Genomic DNA, 22502 nt, shown 5'->3' with positions numbered 1-22502 from the left:
ACCGCTGTGTGGAAGTCCTCGTCTTTGGAAAATTTGCTTCTCCTCCGCCACACACCGTTGGGTGGCTTGCGGAGTATCAATGTAGATGTAGATGTTCTTTTAGCCTGCCGAAAAGATATAAATCGCTTGGTGCAAGATCTGGTCTTCCCGATCAGCAGGCGAGTCCTCCCTCGGGAATGAGTGTGTGTGTCGTCTTTAGAGTAAGTTAGTTAGATTAAGTAGTGGGTAAGCTAAGGGACAGATGAACTCAGTAGTTTGGTCCCTTAAGACCTTACCACAAATTTCCAAATTTTTTTCCCGATCAGCATCACACGGTATCATACACATCCAACGTACGTTTCCAGGCGGGAGCTCTGAGAATCCGACCTAGTACTTTATTCTGATTAGGTTGCAATCTTGAGAGTCGTGTCTTTGCTTCCACTCCCCACAGCATGCATCCACATAACAGTGCTGGCGGAACTATTGCTTTTGTCGCTGTTTTCAGTTGCGTGCTGATGAGCGGTGGTACAAGCGCTTTCGTCATTTGCAGACATTTTTGTCGCTTTACTGATGCGTGCACTTTAAGGTAAATACACTCATCGTGGGCAACATCGGCGTATTTGACATTCAGTGACCGTTGGCTGACTGTGTCGTGGACTTTCAAGATTTTGCGTGATTGCGGATCCATTTTAGTGAAATATACTACTTCTCTTTCACCAGCGTTGCCTCGTCGGATAGTCTCGGAGTGCTGCTCCAGCATTTAACTTAATTTAGCAGCCAAAAAGCACTTACAAAACGCACATTGAATACGTACATTGTCCTATGCGACCAAGTTTTGAAATTTCAAAACGGGTACTGATACATGTGGTAGAACTGGTAAAACACGAAGAGTGGTCTAAGGTAATTAATTTACAAAAGCGAATTAAATTGAAACACCATATAATTGACGAAGATATTAAATATACGATTCAACCCTGATGACTGCTAATACACATTCGAAATGGACTCTTTAAATCCCGCCATTAAAGACGTCTTTTATAAACCATGACCTGCACTAGAAATGTTTCATTTGCCAAAACCGGTTTTTGGGTTTATAACCCATCAGTGGATACGGAGGAACAAAGAAGTGTACATACCGGGTGACCAAAAAGTCAGTATAAATTTGAAAGCTTAATAAACCACGGAATAATGTAGATAGAGAGGTAAAAATTGACACCCATGCTTGGAATGACATGGGGTTTTATTAGAACAAAAAAACCAAAGTATTGCTAGACGCGTGAAAGATCTCTTGCGCGCGTCGTTTGGTGATGATCGTGTGCTCAGCCGCCACTTTCGTCATGCTTGGCCTCCCAGGTCCCCAGACCTCAGTCCGTGCGATTATTGGCTTTGGGGTTACGTGAAGTCGCAAGTGTATCGTGATCGACCGACATCTCTAGGGATGCTGAAAGACAGCATCCGACGCCAATGCCTCACCATAACTCCGGACATGCTTTACAATGCTGTTCACAACATTATTCCTCGACTACAGCTATTGTTGAGGAATGATGGTGAACATATTGAGCATTTCCTGTAAAGAACATCATCTTTGCTTTGCCTTACTTTGTTATGCTAATTATTGCTATTCTGATCAGATGAAGCGCCATCTGCCGGACATTTTTTGAACTTTTGTATTTTTTTGGTTCTAATAAAACCCCATGTCATTCCAAGCATGTGTGTCAATTTGTACCTCTCTATCTACATTATTTCGTGATTTATTCAGTTTTCAAATTTATACTGACTTTTTGTTCACCCTGTACATAGATTTCCACAAAATTATAGCACTGATATAAGTCTACTTATGTTCATCTATAGCAATGACATGCATGTCAATTAATACGGCAGGATCTGAAATTTGTTCCGTAACATAGCATACAGCGTGTCATGTATGTGACTGCTGACAAATCTTAGGCAGTGACAGTTCTTGAAATCGTTTCACATAACTGTCACATAGTGTAAATATGGAACTGAGAAGTTAAAGAGTCTAAATTAGCTACTTTTTGTTATTTCTGTATCATATTTATATGTATCTGTGACACACTCTCATACATTTATATTAAATTTTTTTAAAATATTTTGTATATGAAAGTAGAATATACAAAAAAAAATAATCCAGCGTAATCACGTCGAAATAGACAATTTTACTTGCAGGACATAGACTCCAAACCAAAATTATTCCGTTAAAGCACGGTTGAAACGTTGTATACTCATCTTATTCCGTAACTCTGTTTGTTCATTAAGTATGTTGTCCCGTTGTTTTGTCATATGGGTGTATATTTCAGTTTCACCTAGAATATTTAATAACCTGCGTTCCTTTGCTTTGTGGACAACGCTGATGTTTTTGTTAATATCTTTAGCAGAATGCTTGTATTCTCTTTAAGTATTCCCCATAAAATACAAAAAGGCAGACTATTAAATTTTATACAAGAAATTTTGTAATTTTATCCGTTTTGTATATTCTACCTTCATATACCAAATGCCAAAAAGTTATAATTTACATATATGAATGCGTGTCGCACATATACAGGGTGTTACAAAGAGGTACGGCCAAACTTTCAGGAAACATTCCTCACACACAAATAAAGAAAATATGTTATGTGGACATGTGTCCGGAAACGCTTACTTTCCATGTTAGAGCTCATTTTATTACTTCTCTTCAAATCACATTAATCATGGAATGGAAACACACAGCAACAGAACGTACCAGCGTGACTTCAAACACTTTGTTACAGGAAATGTTCAAAATGTCCTCCGTTAGCGAGGATACATGCATCCACTCTCCGTCGCATGGAATCCCTGATGCGCTGATGCGGCCCTGGAGAATGGCGTATTGTATCACAGCCGCCCACAATACGAGCACGAAGAGTCTCTACATTTGGTACCGGGGTTGCGTAGACAAGAGCTTTCAAATGCCCCCATAAATGAAAGTCAAGAGGGTTGAGGTCAGGAGAGCGTGGAGGCCATGGAATTGGTCCGCCTCTACCAATCCATCGGTCACCGAATCTGTTGTTGAGAAGCGTACGAACACTTCGACTGAAATGTGCAGGAGCTCCATCGGGCATGAACCACATGTTGTGTCGTACTTGTGAAGGCACATGTTCTAGCAGCACAGGTAGAGTATCCCGTATGAAATCATGATAAAGTGCTCCATTGAGCGTAGGTGGAGGAACATGGGGCCCAATCAAGACATCACCAACAATGCCTGCCCAAACGTTCACAGAAAATCTGTGTTGATGACGTGATTGCACAATTGCGTGCGGATTCTCGTCAGCCCACACATGTTGATTGTGAAAATTTACATTTTTATCACAGCGGAATGAAGCCTCATCCGTAAAGAGAACATTTGCACTGAAATGAGAATTGACACATTGTTGGATGAACCATTCGCAGAAGTGTACCCATGGAGGCCAATCAGCTGCTGATAGTGCTTGCACACGATGTACATGGTACGGAAACAACTGGTTCACCCGTAGTACTCTCCATACAGTGACGTGGTCAACGTTACCTGGACCACTACCTCTGAAGCTCTCACTGTATTTTGGTACAACATGCAATGTGCGGTTTTCATGAGCAATGAAAAGAGCGGAAATGATGTTTATGCTGATCTTTATTCCAATTTTCTGTACAGGTTCCGGAACTCTAGGAACGGAAGTGATGCAAAACGTTTTTTGACGTGTGTATATATGCCTTTATCTCCGACGTAAATCTCCTGAATAATTTTATGTTCACGTACAATGTCATTCCTGGAGACGGAAAATCTTTTCTGTAGCAATCAACGTGCGATCCGGAAATAATGACTGTGTGAAAAGCCAGCTCGTTCTGTTCGTCCACGAGATCCGAAAAACAATAGATACAGCATCCCACGTAGGTGCCCTGTTCCTACACTTCCGGATGGTGTTCCATACAGTTCCACAACGAGTTTGTGGAATACCACCATGACTGTGCGATTGGATTGAAGAGATTCTACGAAACACAATACAGCATGTCTTTCACAGCGGAGAGAAATCTTCAGACGTAAAATTAACTTCAGGCGTCCCTCAAGGGAGTGTTATAGGACTATTACTTTTCACACTATACAGGGCTATTACAAATGATTGAAGCGATTTCATAAATTCACTGTAGCCTCATTCATTGACATATGGTCACGACACACTACAGATACGTAGAAAAACTCATAAAGTTTTGTTCGGCTGAAGCCGCACTTCAGGTTTCTGCCGCCAGAGCGCTCGAGAGCACAGTGAGACAAAATGGTGACAGGAGCCGAGAAAGCGTATGTCGTGCTTGAAATGCACTCACATCAGTCAGTCATAACAGTGCAACGACACTTCAGGACGAAGTTCAACAAAGATCCACCAACTGCTAACTCCATTCGGCGATGGTATGCGCAGTTTAAAGCTTCTGGATGCCTCTGTAAGCCGGCCGAAGTGGCCGTGCGGTTAAAGGCGCTGCAGTCTGGAGCCGCAAGACCGCTACGGTCGCAGGTTCGAATCCTGCCTCGGGCATGGATGTTTGTGATGTCCTTAGGTTAGTTAGGTTTAACTAGTTCTAAGTTCTAGGGGACTAATGACCTCAGCAGTTGAGTCCCATAGTGCTCAGAGCCATTTGAACCATTTTTTTGCCTCTGTAAGGGGAAATCAACGCGTCGGCCTGCAGTGAGCGACGAAACGGTTGAACGCGTGCGGGCAAGTTTCACGCGTAGCCCGCGGAAGTCGACGAATAAAGCAAGCAGGGAGCTAAACGTACCACAGCCGACGGTTTGGAAAATCTTACGGAAAAGGCTAAAGCAGAAGCCTTACCGTTTACAATTGCTACAAGCCCTGACACCCGATGACAAAGTCAAACGCTTTGAATTTTCGGCGCGGTTGCAACAGCTCATGGAAGAGGATGCGTTCAGTGCGAAACTTGTTTTCAGTGATGAAGCAACATTTTTTCTTAATGGTGAAGTGAACAGACACAATGTGCGGATCTGGGCGGTAGAGAATCCTCACGCACTCGTGCAGCAAATTCGCAATTCACCAAAAGTTAACGTGTTTTGTGCAATCTCACGGTTTAAAGTTTACGGCCCCTTTTTCTTCTGCGAAAAAAAGTTACAGGACACGTGTATCTGGACATGCTGGAAAATTGGCTCATGCCACAACTGGAGACCGACAGCGCCGACTTCATCTTTCAACAGGATGATGCTCCACCGCACTTCCATCATGACGTTCGCCATTTCTTAAACAGGAGATTGGAAAACCGATGGATCGGTCGTGGTGGGGATCATGATCAGCAATTCATGTCATGGCCTCCACGCTCTCCCGACTTAACCCCATGCGATTTCTTCCTGTGGGGTTATTTGAAAGATTCAGTGTTTAAACCTCTTCTACCAAGAAACGTGCCAGAACTGCGAGCTCGCATCAACGATGTTTTGGAACTCATTGATGGGGACATGCTGCGCCGAGTGTGGGAGGAACTTGATTATCGGCTTGATGTCTGCCGAATCACTAAAGGGACACATATCGAACATTTGTGAATGCCTAAAAAAACTTTTTGAGTTTTTGTATGTGTGTGCAAAGCATTGCGAAAATATCTCAAATAATAAAGTTATTCTAGAGCTGTGAAATCGCTTCAATCATTTGTAATAACCCTGTATATAAATGACCTAGCAGCTAACGTCGGAAGTTCCGTGATGGTTTTCACGAATGATAATGCTATACAGATAGAAGCAAAGGTAGAAAATTGCAGCGAAATGCACAAAAATGTGCTAAGGAACGAAACGTGATGCAGGAAGTGGTAGTTGACACTCAAGATAAGCAAATGTAACGTATTGCGTTACATTGACAGAAAGAATATAGTACGATTACATGACTGCAGAACTATCACTGGAAGCAGTTACTTCCAAATAATATCTGGAAGTATGCATCATACAGAGTGATTTGAAGTAGCACGAAGGCAAATGCCAGAATCCTCAGGAAATGTCCATAAACACAGGAAGCAGCTTACAAAACACTCGAGCTACCAGTGCTTCAATACTGTTTGTCTGTATGGGATCCATAACAGTAGGACCTACAGAGGAAATATATATCCAAATAAGAGCAGCGCATTTCGTTACATATTGTTTTAGTAAGTGTCACATAGATGCTCAGCCACCTGCAGTGGCAGATTCTGGAAGACAGGCGTTCTGCATCACAGTACAGTCTGCTGTTACAGTTTCGAAAGGGAGAGGAGACGAACAGCAAAAAAAGGGGGTAGCTGATGGAGGGGAAGACACAGAAAAGGGGGCCAGGGCAGGAACGAGAAGGAGTGGGGAAGACAATGGTGGGGAAAGAAAAAAGACTCGGGGGAGAGAAAGGAGTCAAAGAGAAGGTAGGCAGGGAAAAAACAGGATGGAATGGAGGGAGAGGAAGCCCAGGAAAACGACAGAGTGAGGGATAAATGGAGGGAGAGAGGGCATTATCCAGGAGGGGGAGCTGATGGAAGCCACCTTGGGGAAGGTGATGCAGGGTGTAGAAGTGGAAGGTAGAGGGGACACAATGGTGAAGGTGCGGCAGCAGGCAGGGGTTGGAGAGCAGAGGAGCAACCAGGGGATGAGGGTTGGGGGACAAGTCGGCAGGAGGTGTAGATTACTTGGATATGTTCGAGGATAAGGAGCAGATGGAGGAAACGAATCAAGTCATAGAGGATCCGCGTGGGGAACGGGAACCATATACGGAAGGCGAGGCGGAGTGCATGGTGCTCAATCATCTGGAAGGACTTACAGAATTTGTAGGGTGGATATCCAGGCGGGACTGGCATAACAAAAGGTGGGACGGATTAAGGATTTGTAGGTGTGGAGTATGGTAGAGGGGTTCAACTCCAATTTCAGGCCAGAGAGGAGTTTAAGGAGACAGAGGCAGTTGTGGGCTTTGGATTGGATAGAGCGGAGATGAGGGATCCAGGTGATGTGACAGACAATGGTGAGTCCAAGGGACTCAGGCGGACAGGATGGGGACAGATGGTAAGGGAAAAATGAAGGAGCCAGAAGGAGCGAGTGGTAAGACCTACAATGATTGCCTGGATCTTTCAAGGATTTGTTTTGATGATCCACTGGTTGCACCACTTGGCAAAAAGGACAAGGTGATTCTGGAGAAGGCGTTGGGACCATTGAATGGTAGAAGCGAGAGCAAAGAAGGTGGTGTCATCGGCATACTGCAGGAAGTGACCTGGTGGGGGGGGGGCATATCTGCTGTGTACAGTCCGTGGGGGAGAGAGGAGAGGACAGAGCCCTGGGGTACACCTGCAGAGGGGTACCAGTAATCCGGAAATCGTTCTTCCCGCGAACGATATGCAGCTGGAACAGCTGAAAGAGGGCAAGTCACACTGGTACACAAATTACCCTCTGCCAGACACCGCAAAGTGGCCTGAGGAGTATAGACGTACGACGAGTGTCCAATAAGTATTGCAACACATTTTCTTCTCTACCAGTCCCGGTTGAAAAAAATGTGGTATCTGTCAAGTGACATCGTCGAATATTCCTGCTTCAGCCCCTGTAGTTTCATGAAGTTCCGATAGGTGGCAGCGCTATAAATAACCATCAAATTGGCGTCTGTAACAGAGGAGCGTTCCAGGCAGGGAGCTGTCATTGAGTTTTGTGTGGTGGAAGACCAGATCGTCGAACATATTCGTAGGCGCTTGCAGAATGTCTACAGAGACTTGTCAGTGAACAAAAGCACAGTGAGTCGTTGGGCAGGGCGTTTGTCAACTTGGTGGCGCAAAGATGTCCGACCCCCCTCGTGCCAGCCAGCGGCACACATTTATGACTCCTGCAATGTTGGAACGTGTGGACACTCTCACTCCAAGTGATCGACGCATCCTCAACTGGATGTCTCTGTTGGGAGCACTGACGTACTCTAGTAACACATACCAGAGCCTCTACTAACACTGTTCGCCTGAAGGCGTGCTCAGAACACCAAAGGTTAAAGCCGTCCTCTCACAGGACGTGAAACGCTCAGGAACAAAGAGCTGGTGACGTCACAGCGTGGAACTTCATATTCCACTTCACTACGGAGCGTGAAATAAAGACTCTGTCATGTCTTATTTTTGCCTCGTGGAGAAAATCGCGGCCAACAAGATGCGACATTATTTTACGTTACTCGCAGAACATTGGAGCTGCCATATAGAATGGCGTTGAATATCTCATAGAGTACGTGCTATGAATTTAAGCTGTTTCAAAGAACCAGCAAATTGAGGATCTCTCGAAATCGCGTCTTTTTAGCTACGACTTGATATGACGGGAAACTTGTGGTAAGTTCCTATCGGACGAAACTGCTAAGGTCATCCGTCCCTAGGCTTACACACTACTTAATCTAACTTAAACTAACTTACGCTAAGGACAACACACACACCCATGCCCGAGGGAGGACTCGAACCTCCGACGGGGGTAGCCACGCGAACCGGGGCAAGGCGCGAAGACCGCACGGCCGCACCGCGCGGCTATGTTTATGACGTTCAAAAAATTCTTCACCATGTCTTCTCTAGTACTGTCATATTACATTTCTGTGTTTATCTGACCATGCCTCCCAGACATGAAAAAGATGAAAAGGTATACACATGCGACTGCAGCTCTCTCCCAGTTCCAGCCCTTAACCTGGTGACATATTGTTTGTTGTTGTGGTCTTCAGCCCTGAGACTGGTTTGATGCAGCTCTCCGTGCTACTCTATCCTGTGCAAGCTTCTTCATCTCCCAGTACTTACTGCAACCTACGTCTTTCTGAATCTGCTTCGTGTATTCATCTCTTGGACTCCCTCTACGATTTTTACCCTCCACGCTGCCCTCCAGTGCTAAATTGGTGATCCCTTGATGCCTCAGAACATGTCCTACCAACCGATCCCTTCTTCTAGTCAAGTTGTGCCACAAACTCCTCTTCTCCCCAATTCTGTTCAATACCTCCTCATTAGTTATGTGATCTACCCATCTAATCTTCAGCATTATTCCGTAGCACAACATTTCGAAAGCTTCTATTCTCTTCCTGTCCAAACTATTTATCGTCCATGTTTCACTTCCATACATGGCTACACTCCATACAAATACTTTCGGAAACATCTTCCTGACACGTAAATCAATACTCGATGTTAACAAATTTCTCTTCTTTAGAAACGCTTTCCTTGCCATTGCCAGTCTTTATTTTATATCCTCTCTAATTCGACCATCATCAGTTAGTTTGCTCCTCAAATAGCAAAACTCCTTTACTACTTTAAGTGTCTCATTTCCAAATCTAATTCCCTCAGCATCACCCGACTTAATTCGCCTACATTCCATTATCCTCGTTTTGCTTTTGTTGATGTTCATCTTGTACCCTCCTTTCAAGACACTGTCCATTCCGTTCAACTGCTCTTCCAAGTCCTTTGCTGTCTCAGACAGAATTACGATGTCATCGGGGAACGTCAAAGTTTTTATTTGTTCTCCACGGATTTTAATACCAACTCCGAATTTTTCTTTTGTTCCCTTTACTGCGTGCTCAATATACAGATTGAATAACGTCGGAGAGAGGCTACAACCCTGTCCCACTCCCTTCGCAACCACTACTTCCCTTTCATGACCCTCGACTCTCATAATTGCCATCTGGTTTCGGTACAAATTGTAAACAGCCTTTCGCTCCGTGTATTCTACCCCTGCCACCTTCAGAATTTGAAAGAGAGTATTCCAGTCAACATTGTCAAAAGCATTCTCTAAATGCTAGAAACGTAGGTTTGCCTTTCCTTAATCTTCTAAGATAAGTCGTAAGGTCAGTATTCCACATTTGGTCAGTGTTCCACATTTGTACTGAATCCAAACTGTTCTTCCCCGAGGTCGGCTTCTACCAGTTTTTCCATTCATCTGTAAAGAATTCGCGTTAGTATTTTGCAGCTGTGATTTATTAAACTGATAGTTAGGTAATTTTCACATCTGTCAACTCCTGCTTTCTATGGGATTGCAGTTATTATATTCTTCTTGAAATCTGAGGGTATTTCGCCTGTCTCTTACATCTTGCTCACCACATAGTAGAGTTTTGTCAGGACTGGCTCTCCCAAGGCCGTCAGTATTGAAACGTCCCCTTTGAACAATTTATATATAAGACTGTCCTTAAACTGACATACAATATTTTTTAGCGCAACGCAATCTGACTTTCAGAATTCTCTACAAAAGAATGGCCCTGACTAACATTAAACTATACCTTTCACAAATCACTTACCTCACAAAAATCTTCACTGCTCAAGCTACTGCAATACAGCGAGCGCCACTACTGCCAGCTAAATAAAAGATTCAAACTATGGAAGGCACTAACTACTGATAGGGATAGTTAGCAAATGAAAGATATTAATAGAGAACAAACAATGTATTTACCTTGATATCATCACAAGCCATAATATATATATCAGTTCATGACAAATTACAAATCTCCGCCATCTCTCTCCCCACGTCCACCACTGCTGGCGGCTCACCTCCAACTGCGCAACGCTACGCGCTGTTCACAGCCAGCTGCCGCTGGCCAACACTACAATGGCAGACAACAATGCAAACTAGCCACAGACTGCACACAGCACAGCCAGTGATTTTCATATTGAGCGCTACGTAACGTTGCCAATAAGAAAACATAAACAGCCTACTTACATAGAGAAAACATAAACAGCCTACTTACATAGAGAAAACATAAACAGCCTACTTACATAGAGAAAACATAAACAGCCTACTTACATAAAGATAACATAAACAGCCTACTTACATAGCCCCCATGCTCCCCACAAAAATTTTTACAAATTGGTTTGGGCAGTGCCCAATACAGATTTGAAAAAAATTTTTCATAATTACAATAACAAAGATATCAAATGCACACACTTATTGATATTATGTTGGTCAAAAGATCAAAATTTCTCGCAGTCCATAAAGACAGTCCACATTGTTCATCACAGTGAAACTGCCGTTTCTTTTCTCAAAGTCTGACCAGTAAAAGACAATGCACACAGACGTAGTGGATTTCCATGCAGTCTTGAAGAAGTAGTGTTGTCCTTCCAACGGAAAGACAGTGCTGACTCGACATGCAGACAGGTAATGGGCCACAACAGAGTAAACCCACAGCAGAGTCAGTCGACGTTTTGAAGAATATTGGTAGGTAGGTCATCACAGAGCAGACCCACTGGAGTCCTGGTAGAGATTACGATATTGGTGGGCCACCAGAGGCGCAGACCCACTGCAGTCCTTGTAGAAATAATGGTACTGATGGATCATCAGAGATGTAGACCCACTGTAGTCCTTGTAGAGATAATGGTATTGGTGGGCCACCAGAGGTGCACACCCACTGTAGTCCTTGTAGAGATGACCAGCAGCCATCTGTTGCGATTGTGCAGGTGCACATTCACCATCGAAGAGTCTTGCGGAGAATATAGCAAGTCCATAAAACACCACTTGTGCACTCACAAAGTTTTTGAAATTGTCCTTAGAACGAGCAATGCTGTTATCCAGTCCCTTGCTGAATTATCAACACACGTGCAAACACTAACAGCTCCTACTTCTCACATATTGTCCATATACTATGACCAACAGAAACGTGTGCAGTGAAAGGAATGCTTACAAGTTACTTAATTTGATGAACTGGTAACAATTACAATTTTATAACAGAAGAATACAATAACAAAGGTACAAAATACATCATTAAAAACATAATAATACAGATAACATTTGTAGTACAGGCTTTACAAAAGAATAGAAATAAACATATACATCAGTGTTACAAAAATAGTGACATAAGTACATACATAGAAGATCAGAATAACTTGCGAAACATCAACTTCACACATGAGCATTTAAACAGAATGAATAATGTTTAACATCTTTACAAAGTAAATAACATATTATTAATGCCAATTATATTTGAGGATAACAGTATTCCTCATCATAGTGAATATAGCTTAATATTAAAAGAGAAAAAAATTCTATGAAACTACACAGAGACAGGAAGAAAACAAATACACAAGGGTACACAAACACGTACTGGGATAACACAAAAGGAAAGGACAGGGTTCGTTTTCAGTGTAACATTTGGTACTGCAGTCCAACCCAAAACTTCATATATCTTTCCTCTTATTTCATCCTTTGTTTCCACCAAAAAAATTCGATCTAAGCATGCTTTCTGTATTTATATGTTCACACATTTCTTACCTCATTTTTATTTTCCATTATCTTACCTCATCATTTATTTCCTAGAAAATCCTACCTATACCTGCTTTCTGTACGTTTTTCGTATAGATTCTCAATGCATTTCTTCCAATTCATCGCAACTCATTCTCTTAGAGGCTACCCCGTCTTAAGCTAACTTAAATCTACTGAGCTCAGATGCTAAACTAAGGGACGAGGCAATGCAGCAGCACAAAATAAGTAACACAAACAGCAATGACCAAAAAAATGGAAAATTGCAAAGCAAGCTACAGTAAATCTAAATTACCAAGCAATGCAACATTACAACTAATATGAGACAATGTGCAGCAACAAGAAAAATAAATCAGTAGTAAACTGGCTTAGCAGAGTAACACAAAGTCAAATTCAGTAACACTATGCCTGGCAAACAGCAGTAACTTACCCATATACCTAAACATGACATAGCTCAAGCAGAAAAAATATTACAGTAAAAACAACAATGCAGATAAGGGAAATGTATATTCACATCTTAATGTCTACGTAATTAAAGTGGTGCACCACAAATTATTCTACAAAAGAAATTACCAAGTACTTGAAAAGAAAATTATAGATGTAGTTACTGTTATTAGTCCCTTCTTATTGTTCTCTCCATTCCAAGAGCTCCTTTTTCGAAGAATGTGGATCAGAAAATACTTATTTAATAAATCTGTTGACAGAAAGTGTTCACATTAGCAGATGCATTTAAGTTTATTTTATAAAACCAATGCTGCAACACAGCTGGAAACCAGATATTAAACAAAATGAGCAATCTCTTAACTACAAAGACAATAGATGTAAAATGTTTCTAATCATTTCATTAGGCATTTTAGTAAATATCATAAATTACGAGCTCCACAGTATGCTTTCAACAAGGAAATGTCAATAGCGAGGACAATGGCCTCCCCTTTCTTTTATTCTACCTGTGCTTCTGATGAGGCACTCACTAATGACTTGTTCTCCCTGCGTCTGACACAGCTGCGTGCCCACGACGCATTACGTGCAGGTGGTCACTTAACTTTCTTACGGAAATATTTACGACAGCAGTTTCCGCTACTGTGACAGTCTCATATACAAAATTTCAAGGGTCGAGAATTTGCGTTGCAAATGTGTAGAAACAAAACCCTATAAATATAAGTGTCCAAATAAAATATTCGTCAGCATTGTGATACAGTCACGCATTTACGCACATTTCATAACTCTTCAAGTACGCTTCTTGGTTTCCAACATACTTCTTATTCCTCATATACGGTAGCATCATCTTATTGATCATAAGCATATCTCAACAGCATAGTACACATCGTCGTCGTAATAATATCATAACATCTCAGTCAATTCCCAAAATCGTCGTAGCTTCCTCCAATAATTTCAAAACCTAAAAAAAATTCTCTGCTCATTTCAATAGTCTCATCTACCTCAAATGTACTTGAAAATCATGCTCCCTTACCAAATATATCATTCAAAGCTCTCATAGTATCACAATGGTTCTGAAAAATATGAGCATTTCACAAAGTACAGACAAAATACAATTTAATAAGTGCGAAGTTATCCAACTGTGTAATTGCGTAAACATCTGTCACTGATGTAATAAAAAAAGTTTATCTCTCAGTTACATGATCAGATAGCTGTGTAATTTGTGTGTCAGAGAAATATGGTACCGATGTGTAAAGTTGTATAAGCAAATATCATATTAGCTAGGGTTCCTTGTGGTTGCCACACACATGGTACACAAAGTAAGCGTGTACCCCCCTGAGGATTAATGTAATTATACCCTCAGGTGTTACAGATTACACCAATGGAATGAAATATATCACGGAAAACTTTCTTTGTAATTCAAAAATCTTTAAAAATAAATGTTTTAAGTATAAAATTGATCACTGAAATGCGTGTCCTGTAGCGCTAAATGTGCATCTTGTTGTAAGATAATCTCTGTGGAAGTGTCGTGGTTATTTTCCTCCGAAAGCTAAGTTCTGCAGAAGCCAATGTACTTACCTCATGATAAATAAAAGTGAAATGCTTTGCGTATAGATATCGTAGTTATTATACTTATTGGCGTGATGAAGAAAGCACTGTACAGTAACGTAATGTTGTGCCACGAAAAAGGCTGTCTCATTGTTGCTATACCACAAAAGTTACTACTAAAACATGTTTTTCTTTCCAGAAGAATTCAGAAAACTGTGCAGATATAAAACAGAAACACCGCAAAATCAACATTGTAAATTGTCACTCATTAGTAGCGTCGTGATAAAATCGTGTAGCTGTCACATAAACTAACCTCTGTGTCATCTGGTACCTCTCAGAAAGCACTTTAAATTCAGAATGTATTTTCAAATAAACCAAAATGTTGCATTAAAATCTCATTAGCAGTACTGGTAAATGTTCTAAGTATGTGAGCCTTATAGTCGTTACGTAATCGTGCAACAAACAAGCAAGAATGTACACACACAATAACACTGTGACGTCTGTTCACTATAACAATGCATTCGTCATTTCTGTTTAAATAAGTTCTCTTGGTTCTTGACTGGATATTTCACTTCAAACATTGTTACATGTTAACAGTTTCTAAAGCATACTAGTAACGTGAAGTGAAACGTTTTATGGCAAAGACAAAGTTAAAAGGCAGATTATCTGTCAATAAATGGTTTTACATGAGAAATGTGGTGTAAACCTTTACTCTTCCTAGTACGCAGAGTTTCCACTTCAACGCAATTATCATGTGGTATACGTCGGTAAAGAATACTGGAGTATTTCTCAAGGTTAGCGTCTTATGTTATTTTTCTCGGAGCCAGCGGGCGCACGCGGCTGCCTGCTGTGCGAGTCATTGTCTGTTCCTTTGTTGGCGCGCTTCGTTATTGGGATTTGGAAACCTAACTTCTACAAATTCACCGTGACGAGAGGGCCCTGCTCTGTTTGAATCCCGCCAGTTCTGATGTAATTCATGTCTGTCGTTACGATCATATCGTCTGTCGTCATGTCGGTAGATTCCATAGTTTCTTTCTTGTCGGTCATGTGGTGGAGAATTTCTTCCTGAATCGTAACTGCGCGCTGAACTGTTGCGTCTGAAAGTATTCTGTCTCCCTTGATAAAAATTATTTTGGTTCCCATATTGTCTGTTTCTCTGATTGTCTCTGTGATAGTCATTACTGCGGCGAGGTGATCTTTCCCTGTAATTATTACTACTCTGCCAGCGGTTGTCATACGGGTGGTGTCTATTTTGGTCACGATTTACGTTGTAAGAATAGAATTGTCGTGTCCAGTTATTGTTTCTGTCGTCACGGAATTGTGACGGATGTGCCCTGTAGTGATTGTTTTGCTCCTGTTTTCGCGTTCCGCGGTTGTCAGTGTCAATTTCTAATTCTTGTAACAGTCCCTGAAAAGCTTCAATGTCATCTTTGCAACGTCCTGCCAAAATAATATGCCGTAAGTGTTCAGGCAGTTTGATTAAGCAAATGCGGATGAGTTCTGAGGGGCTGTATGGGTTTGATAAGTACTGATTCTTGTGCAACATGTCTTCAAAATATTTGACAAGACTGGAAAATTCAGATTGTTCAAAGTGTTTCATCATCATGATGCTATGTTTTACGCGGTCTTGTGTAGCTTGAGACCAATATGCTGAGAGGAAGGCATGGTAAAATTCACCCTCACTGTGGCAATCGTGAATGACCGATCGCATTCTTACAGCTGGTTCATTCTCTAAGTAGCCACACATAAATTCTAATCTGTGTTCTAACGACCAGTTGGGAGGAAAACAATGAGAGAATTGATGGAGCCATGCTTGTGGATGAATGTCGTTGCCAGAATTCTTAAATGTTTTGAATTTACGTGTAGTAATGAACAGCTTATAGTCAAAATCATCATGTCGGCGAGTCGCATATCGGTCATTGTTAGGTCGTGTCGGCCGTTCCATCTCAAAATTCGGTGCACATTGCCAATTTCTTTCATAACTTCCGAAATGCCCTGTGTTATTATTTTGTGTCTGTTCCGTATTTGTATGTCCCTCTTCCCGTATTGGGGCGCGAGTGTCCTCAGAAATACGTAATTCTTGTACTACTTGTGCCAACTGATCTTGCACTTCCCGGATTTCTCTTTTGTGTTGCGTATTAATCTGATTCTGATTTTGTTTGAATTTCCTAATTTGTTCGCACTCTTCAGTGTCAGTGAAGGCTACAGGTCTTGTGTCATTCAGATCATCATCTACCTTTGTAGATAAGTTAGTGACCTGATCCGAAAGTTCGGCTACTTTCTCCGATAGTGAACACATTTCCTCAGTGTGTTTTTCTGAACCAAGTTTCAGAGTATCTACTGTGTCCTTTAAGTTTTCCTGAGTTTTTGCAAGTTGCGTAACCGAATCGGTAGATGCAACTGAGTCAATTTTAGCCCACAAGGTCTCATAATTTTCATGAACAATGGCTTGCAGTTCTTTTATGGCTGCTTCGTGATTCTGTAATGCATTTTCATGCCGCGAAAAAATAGGTTGAAAATGCTCACAAATTTGTGTTTTTACGTCATTACAGACTTTTTGACATTTCGATTCAATGTTATGTAACTCAGTGGTTAAATCTTCACGTGTTTGTTCAAGTGTAGTGTCTAACTTTTGAAGATTTTGTTCCATTGTGTCTAACTTTTTGAGATTTTGTTCCACTGTGTCTAACTGTTGCTGTGTTTGTCTCTGGTGTTGTTCCATTGTGTCTAACTTTTTAAGATTTTGTTCCACTGTGTCTAACTTTTGAAGCTTTTGCTGTGTCTGTCCCATTTGTTGTATTAATTGTAATAACAATGCATTGGTGTCTGAAACATGTTCCTCAGTGCTTTTCGGCAGTGAATTTACACCGGAAACATTCACATTTTGACAAGCAGAAAATGTGTCTTGACTTATTTGAGAAAACGGTGAGGATCCAAAACCTGAATCTACAGTATTTGCGAGATCGTGTCGTGTCATTTCGGCTTCCTGAGGCGAGCTATTGCCGACCGGTCGATCGATAATACTTCCCTCTTCACTAATTGTTTCACTGTCCACGCCATTGTTTGACGCCCGCTCCATTTCCCTGTGCACAGTTACCAAATTACTACTTTGAACATTAGTAAATTCATTACTCGGCGACGCTGATAAGCTACGCTCGTCATCACTATTATTTCTCAGTTTAGTTTGGAGCCTAGTGTTACGTTTTTCACACGCCATTATTGTCACAGTATTTCACACGACAACACAGAAAAACACAATTTGAAGATCAAAAATAAAAGAACACATTAACATAGCACTGAAAATAATATCTAGTTAATTGCAATCGCAGCTGCGAAATACTTGGTGCAAATCTACATGCATGCCACAACTGTTTTACTATACAACAATGAAAGACTGCAACTACAAAGGAAATTCTCTCTACAATTACGCGCTAGCAATAAACAAAAGCTACACTAAATACACAAACTACAAGAAAAAATCAGAAGATTCCAGTGAGGTATCCTAGGCTAAGGGTCGACATATGAAACGTCCCCTTTGAACAATTTATATATAAGACTGTCCTTAAACTGACATACAATATTTTTTAGCGCAACGCAATCTGACTTTCAGAATTCTCTACAAAAGAATGGCCCTGACTAACATTAAACTATACCTTTCACAAATCACTTACCTCACAAAAATCTTCGCTGCTCAAGCTACTGCAATACAGCGAGCGCCACTACTGCCAGCTAAATAAAAGATTCAAACTATGGAAGGCACTAACTACTGATAGGGATAGTTAGCAAATGAAAGATATTAATAGAGAACAAACAATGTATTTACCTTGATATCATCACAAGCCATAATATATATATCAGTTCATGACAAATTACAAATCTCCGCCATCTCTCTCCCCACGTCCACCACTGCTGGCGGCTCACCTCCAACTGCGCAACGCTACGCGCTGTTCACAGCCAGCTGCCGCTGCCCAACACTACAATGGCAGACAACAATGCAAACTAGCCACAGACTGCACACAGCACAGCCAGTGATTTTCATATTGAGCGCTACGTAACGTTGCCAATAAGAAAACATAAACAGCCTACTTACATAGAGAAAACATAAACAGCCTACTTACATAGAGAAAACATAAACAGCCTACTTACATAGAGAAAACATAAACAGCCTACTTACATAAAGATAACATAAACAGCCTACTTACAGTATTTCTAATGGAATGTTGTCTGCTCCCGGGGCCTTGTTTCGACTCAGGTCTTTCAATGATCTGTCAAACTCTTCACACAGTATCGTATCTCCCATTTCATCTTCATCTACATCCTCCTCCATTTCCATAATATTGTCCTCAAGTACATCGCCGTTGTAGAGACCCTCTATATACTCCTTCCGACTTTCTGCTTTCCCTTCTTTGCTTAGAACTGGGTTTCCGTCTGAGCTCCCGATATTCATGCAAGTGGTTCTCTTTTCTCCAAAGGTACGGACTTAGAGGCACATTAATGTGTTGCTTTTGTTCTTTCCCGTATTTCTGTGCACCCCGCGTAACTCTTCAGTTCTCTCACACCCTGAAGACATGCTCATTTAGCAGCAGGACTATTTATAGTGCGTTCGTGTCCGCAGTTGTCCACGACGCACGTGGCTCGGCTGCCGCCGCCCCCAGTGCCCGCGGCTCCGCCGAGCCCGGAAGCGCGGCCGCCGCCCCCGCAGAAGCTGCACGTGCTGTACGCCCCCGCGCCCATCGCGAACGCTCCTCCGCCCCCACCGCCGCCACCCTCGCCGCCCACGCTGCCGCCGCCCAAGTACCAGACCGCCATGCCGCTGCCACCGGTCACACCGCCGCCCTCGCCGCCGCCGCCGTCGCCGCCGCCTCCTCAGAAGCCCAAGCCGCCTGTGCGACCTCACCTAGTCTACGGGCCGCCGCCAGAGTTCCAGGTCAGTGACTCTCCAAAGCAGGACTACTCAACGTCTGCGCTTTCGGGTGCGTAGTGCAGCAAGCGCCGCGGCGTTCAGCCCGCCACACTACCTCTGCCATCTTTGTTATGTGTGAGACGTCTGCCAGATCATTTCTACTTTCGCAAGGAACGTGCGTCTGTTTTTATTTAAGAGTTACTTGCATTCCCTCTCCCCGATGGGGGAAACGTGAGATGCTACTAGCCAAGTTGCCACTCTTCGGCCACTGATTTTAAAAAATTGAATTCAGGATGATCGTAGTCTAAAATTTATTTCTAAAACGCCATGCTAGATACAGCTGTGTGATTTGTTGCAAGTGGTAGCCTATCTCACAAAGTTTATCATAAGTACACTTCCACATGTGCTTCGTTTGTTGCCCGTACTCAACTTCTCTCCTTGTCTTTGCCAGCATCTCTTCCGTCACCCCCTCACTAAGTATCTCGCATTCGTACCATACAAGTTTCCACATCAGGAACAGGTGAACGTAAACAGGTGAATATGGTGGCCACGATGTTCGACCGTCTCCTATGATCTGTCTGTACGAAAAGGTTTCATCCAAGAGCTGGCGAATAAATAAGCTCCATTGTGGTGATGCATCATCTCTGTGAACGCATCCCGTGGTTGAAATTCTTGTAACTGAGCTGTCAGAGAACATGTAGAAACGTATGCATAAGAACTTCATGAGTTATGCTACCTTTGAGACAAATCGCATGGATGTATCTAGTATAGACTTATATGCCGAACCGAAAAACATTGTGCATTCCTGGGTACACTGTACTCTAGGTACAGTACTCCGTCCTCCAGGAGGAGAGCGTAAACTCCTTCCCTGATTACAAAAATATGTTTTTGAGGAACTACGATAGATGCAGGTACGCGGTGTGTTGCAAATAGTAGCTTAGCTCATAGCTATATGGATACACTTCCACGTATGCTCTGACTGCGTTTCATTTCTTATGTCTTTCTCTTGTTACGGTTAGCGAAAATTGAGGTATGCTGCTGTCACAATAGCGTCTGTGAGGAAGAAAGTGCAATGTGGTTAGTGGTTTCACGAAGCATATGGTCGCCTGTTACAATTCAGCGACAGTTCCAAATTGCCGATAGTCAGATCCACCAGACGTGAAGAGCATCAAAAGTGAAAGGTTCAGCGCTCGCACTACTAATGCATTTCTAATAACGTGTATTACAAGGGGAGGAGTATTTTGTGCCCACCGTAAACAAGTAAAGAGAACAGATTTCGCTAATTGTTACTGACTCATACTAATAACACACTTTTGAAAGAACTACTGTTGTGTAATTAGGGTCAAGAACCTAAAATTATCTTTTAGTACACTTAGCAATACCAATGCGTTTTGAATGCAGTATACAACCGATGGTGGATCAGATGGAAGTTGACGGGGTGGGGGTGGGGGGGGGGGGCGGGCTTTATGCTCATCACAAAAAGTTGTTAAAAGATACAAATTTTGTTGATTGTTATGGTCTTTCACTCGCGACATGACTGAATTTTCTCATTAAGAGAGTACTGAAGGACGATCTGTTTTAACTGTTAAAAACCATTCAGAAGCCAATGTCGCACAAAATATTTTTAATTCCAGACAACTGACTCCTGTCAGTTTCAGGTCCTGAACTTCTTTTTGTAGTACCCTATTAGCCATTTGAAGTGGATTCGCACTGTTTATTATGTGTCCAACGTAAAAAGACACGCTATTGTGTACCGTATTTGTATCATATAACAAGTATTGTGGGCAATACGTATATGGCTTTTTGGAGAAGGTGCTGCGTGTTTTTAAATATTTTGTATTTTGTATTTGGTATTTAAAGTACCTGGCTAGATTACAATATTTTAAAAAGGTGGGCATAAAGTACCCCTCTCCCCCCTCCCCGCTACTCCATTGGTATTCCGAGGGTTAAACAGATTGGCAGTGTTGGTAAGTAAGGCAAGCAGCGGTAGATGGCAGTGTTGGTTGTTGTGTTGGCTGAAGAGCGAACACCGTATTACTAGGGGAGGCCGAAATGCACGCGTTTTAGCTCACGTAGGCTCGCGTGAGGAGGGAAGAACTATACTGACGTGAGGTCTGGAACATGACAAGGAATTAGAATTCAGAAAGCGGACGTAATTAGTTTGATACTTAACTTTAATCCAGTAATGATGAACGTCGCTCTTGACGGTACATGATTCACAATATTATCTGTTCAGAATTAATTCTACACTCCTGGAAATGGAAAAAAGAACACATTGACACCGGTGTGTCAGACCCACCATACTTGCTCCGGACACTGCGAGAGGGCTGTACAAGCAATGATCACACGCACGGCACAGCGGACACACCAGGAACCGCGGTGTTGGCCGTCGAATGGCGCTAGCTGCGCAGCATTTGTGCACCGCCGCCGTCAGTGTCAGCCAGTTTGCCGTGGCATACGGAGCTCCATCGCAGTCTTTAACACTGGTAGCATGCCGCGACAGCGTGGACGTGAACCGTATGTGCAGTAGAGATGGGGGATGCACTCTTGAACTAATTCATAGAGTTGAATCTTTCAAAGGAGTGAACAATCAGTGATTCAGGAAAAAAGAACGGTAGCTCCAAACGTTTCCGACGGCAGAGAGAGAGAGAGAGAGACGGAGCATATCAGCGGCGCCTCTGCTGGTCACAGCACAGTGCACGCCACACAACACAGCCAGCGCCGGCCTCTGCCCTGCTTCTACCTTGGCTGCCTGCATTGTGCAGTGCCCCATTGGATTTTGTGTTTCACATATGCCGTGCCGTCTCTGTGCGTCGTCTGCCGCGCGCAGTGTCTGGCGCAGCTTGACTTCGCATCGCACTCTGTCGGCGATCGTTTCAGTCGCACGTCCTGCCCTCTGGGCAGTTGATGCGAGCAACAGGACAGAGAGCCACCTAGCGGATAACATAGGAACTACTTGCAACAACCTGCTCGCAAGAGAACAGACGATTTGTCTTGGAGCGGGTGAGTTCACCGCTCCCCCCACCCTCGGAACTCGCCCGCTCAACGCTCACCCCACCGTCTCGACTCTAGCCAGAGCGTTGAGCAAAGCAACTCAGGTGTCACTCTGGTCTCTGCGGTCTCGGCTCACGCAGTAATACAGCTCGCGGCTCGACCTGCTCGACTCAGCAGCTCTGCATCGGAGTTCGCCTCTACTGGATATTGTTCTTCGTAGTAATACCGCTACGTATATTACATTATTATGTTATGTATACATCATTTGTTTTTATTTTATTTTTATTTGTTTAAACTGATTAGATTAGGTTCCTGACGACTCCTCTTACTATAGGATTTTTATTATGGACACTCGAATTTACGCTTTAATCACGAGCGAACCGATAAACGTATCGCAAAATGTGATACACCAATATTTTCCTTGTTTTATTCTGCGTAAGGCTATATGCAGCACTTTCGTTT

The 22502-nt window shown here is 42.6% G+C and overlaps 1 protein-coding gene across 1 annotated transcript in view; it reads left to right on the top strand.

Annotated features, from left to right (window-relative positions):
- LOC126419367 (uncharacterized) overlaps positions 1-22502 on the top strand; it is a 189763-nt gene that overhangs the window by 141233 nt on the left and 26028 nt on the right. The window contains exon 4 of the mRNA XM_050086554.1: positions 18759-19070. Coding sequence (XP_049942511.1) covers positions 18759-19070 — 312 coding nt within the window. The remainder of the gene's footprint in view (positions 1-18758; positions 19071-22502) is intronic.

The sequence above is a fragment of the Schistocerca serialis genome, chromosome 9 (assembly GCF_023864345.2).
Source record: "Schistocerca serialis cubense isolate TAMUIC-IGC-003099 chromosome 9, iqSchSeri2.2, whole genome shotgun sequence".
In the NCBI taxonomy this organism is placed as follows: domain Eukaryota; kingdom Metazoa; phylum Arthropoda; class Insecta; order Orthoptera; family Acrididae; genus Schistocerca; species Schistocerca serialis.
Note: the sequence above shows the minus strand (reverse complement) of the source record. Positions and strands in the feature narration are given on the sequence as shown.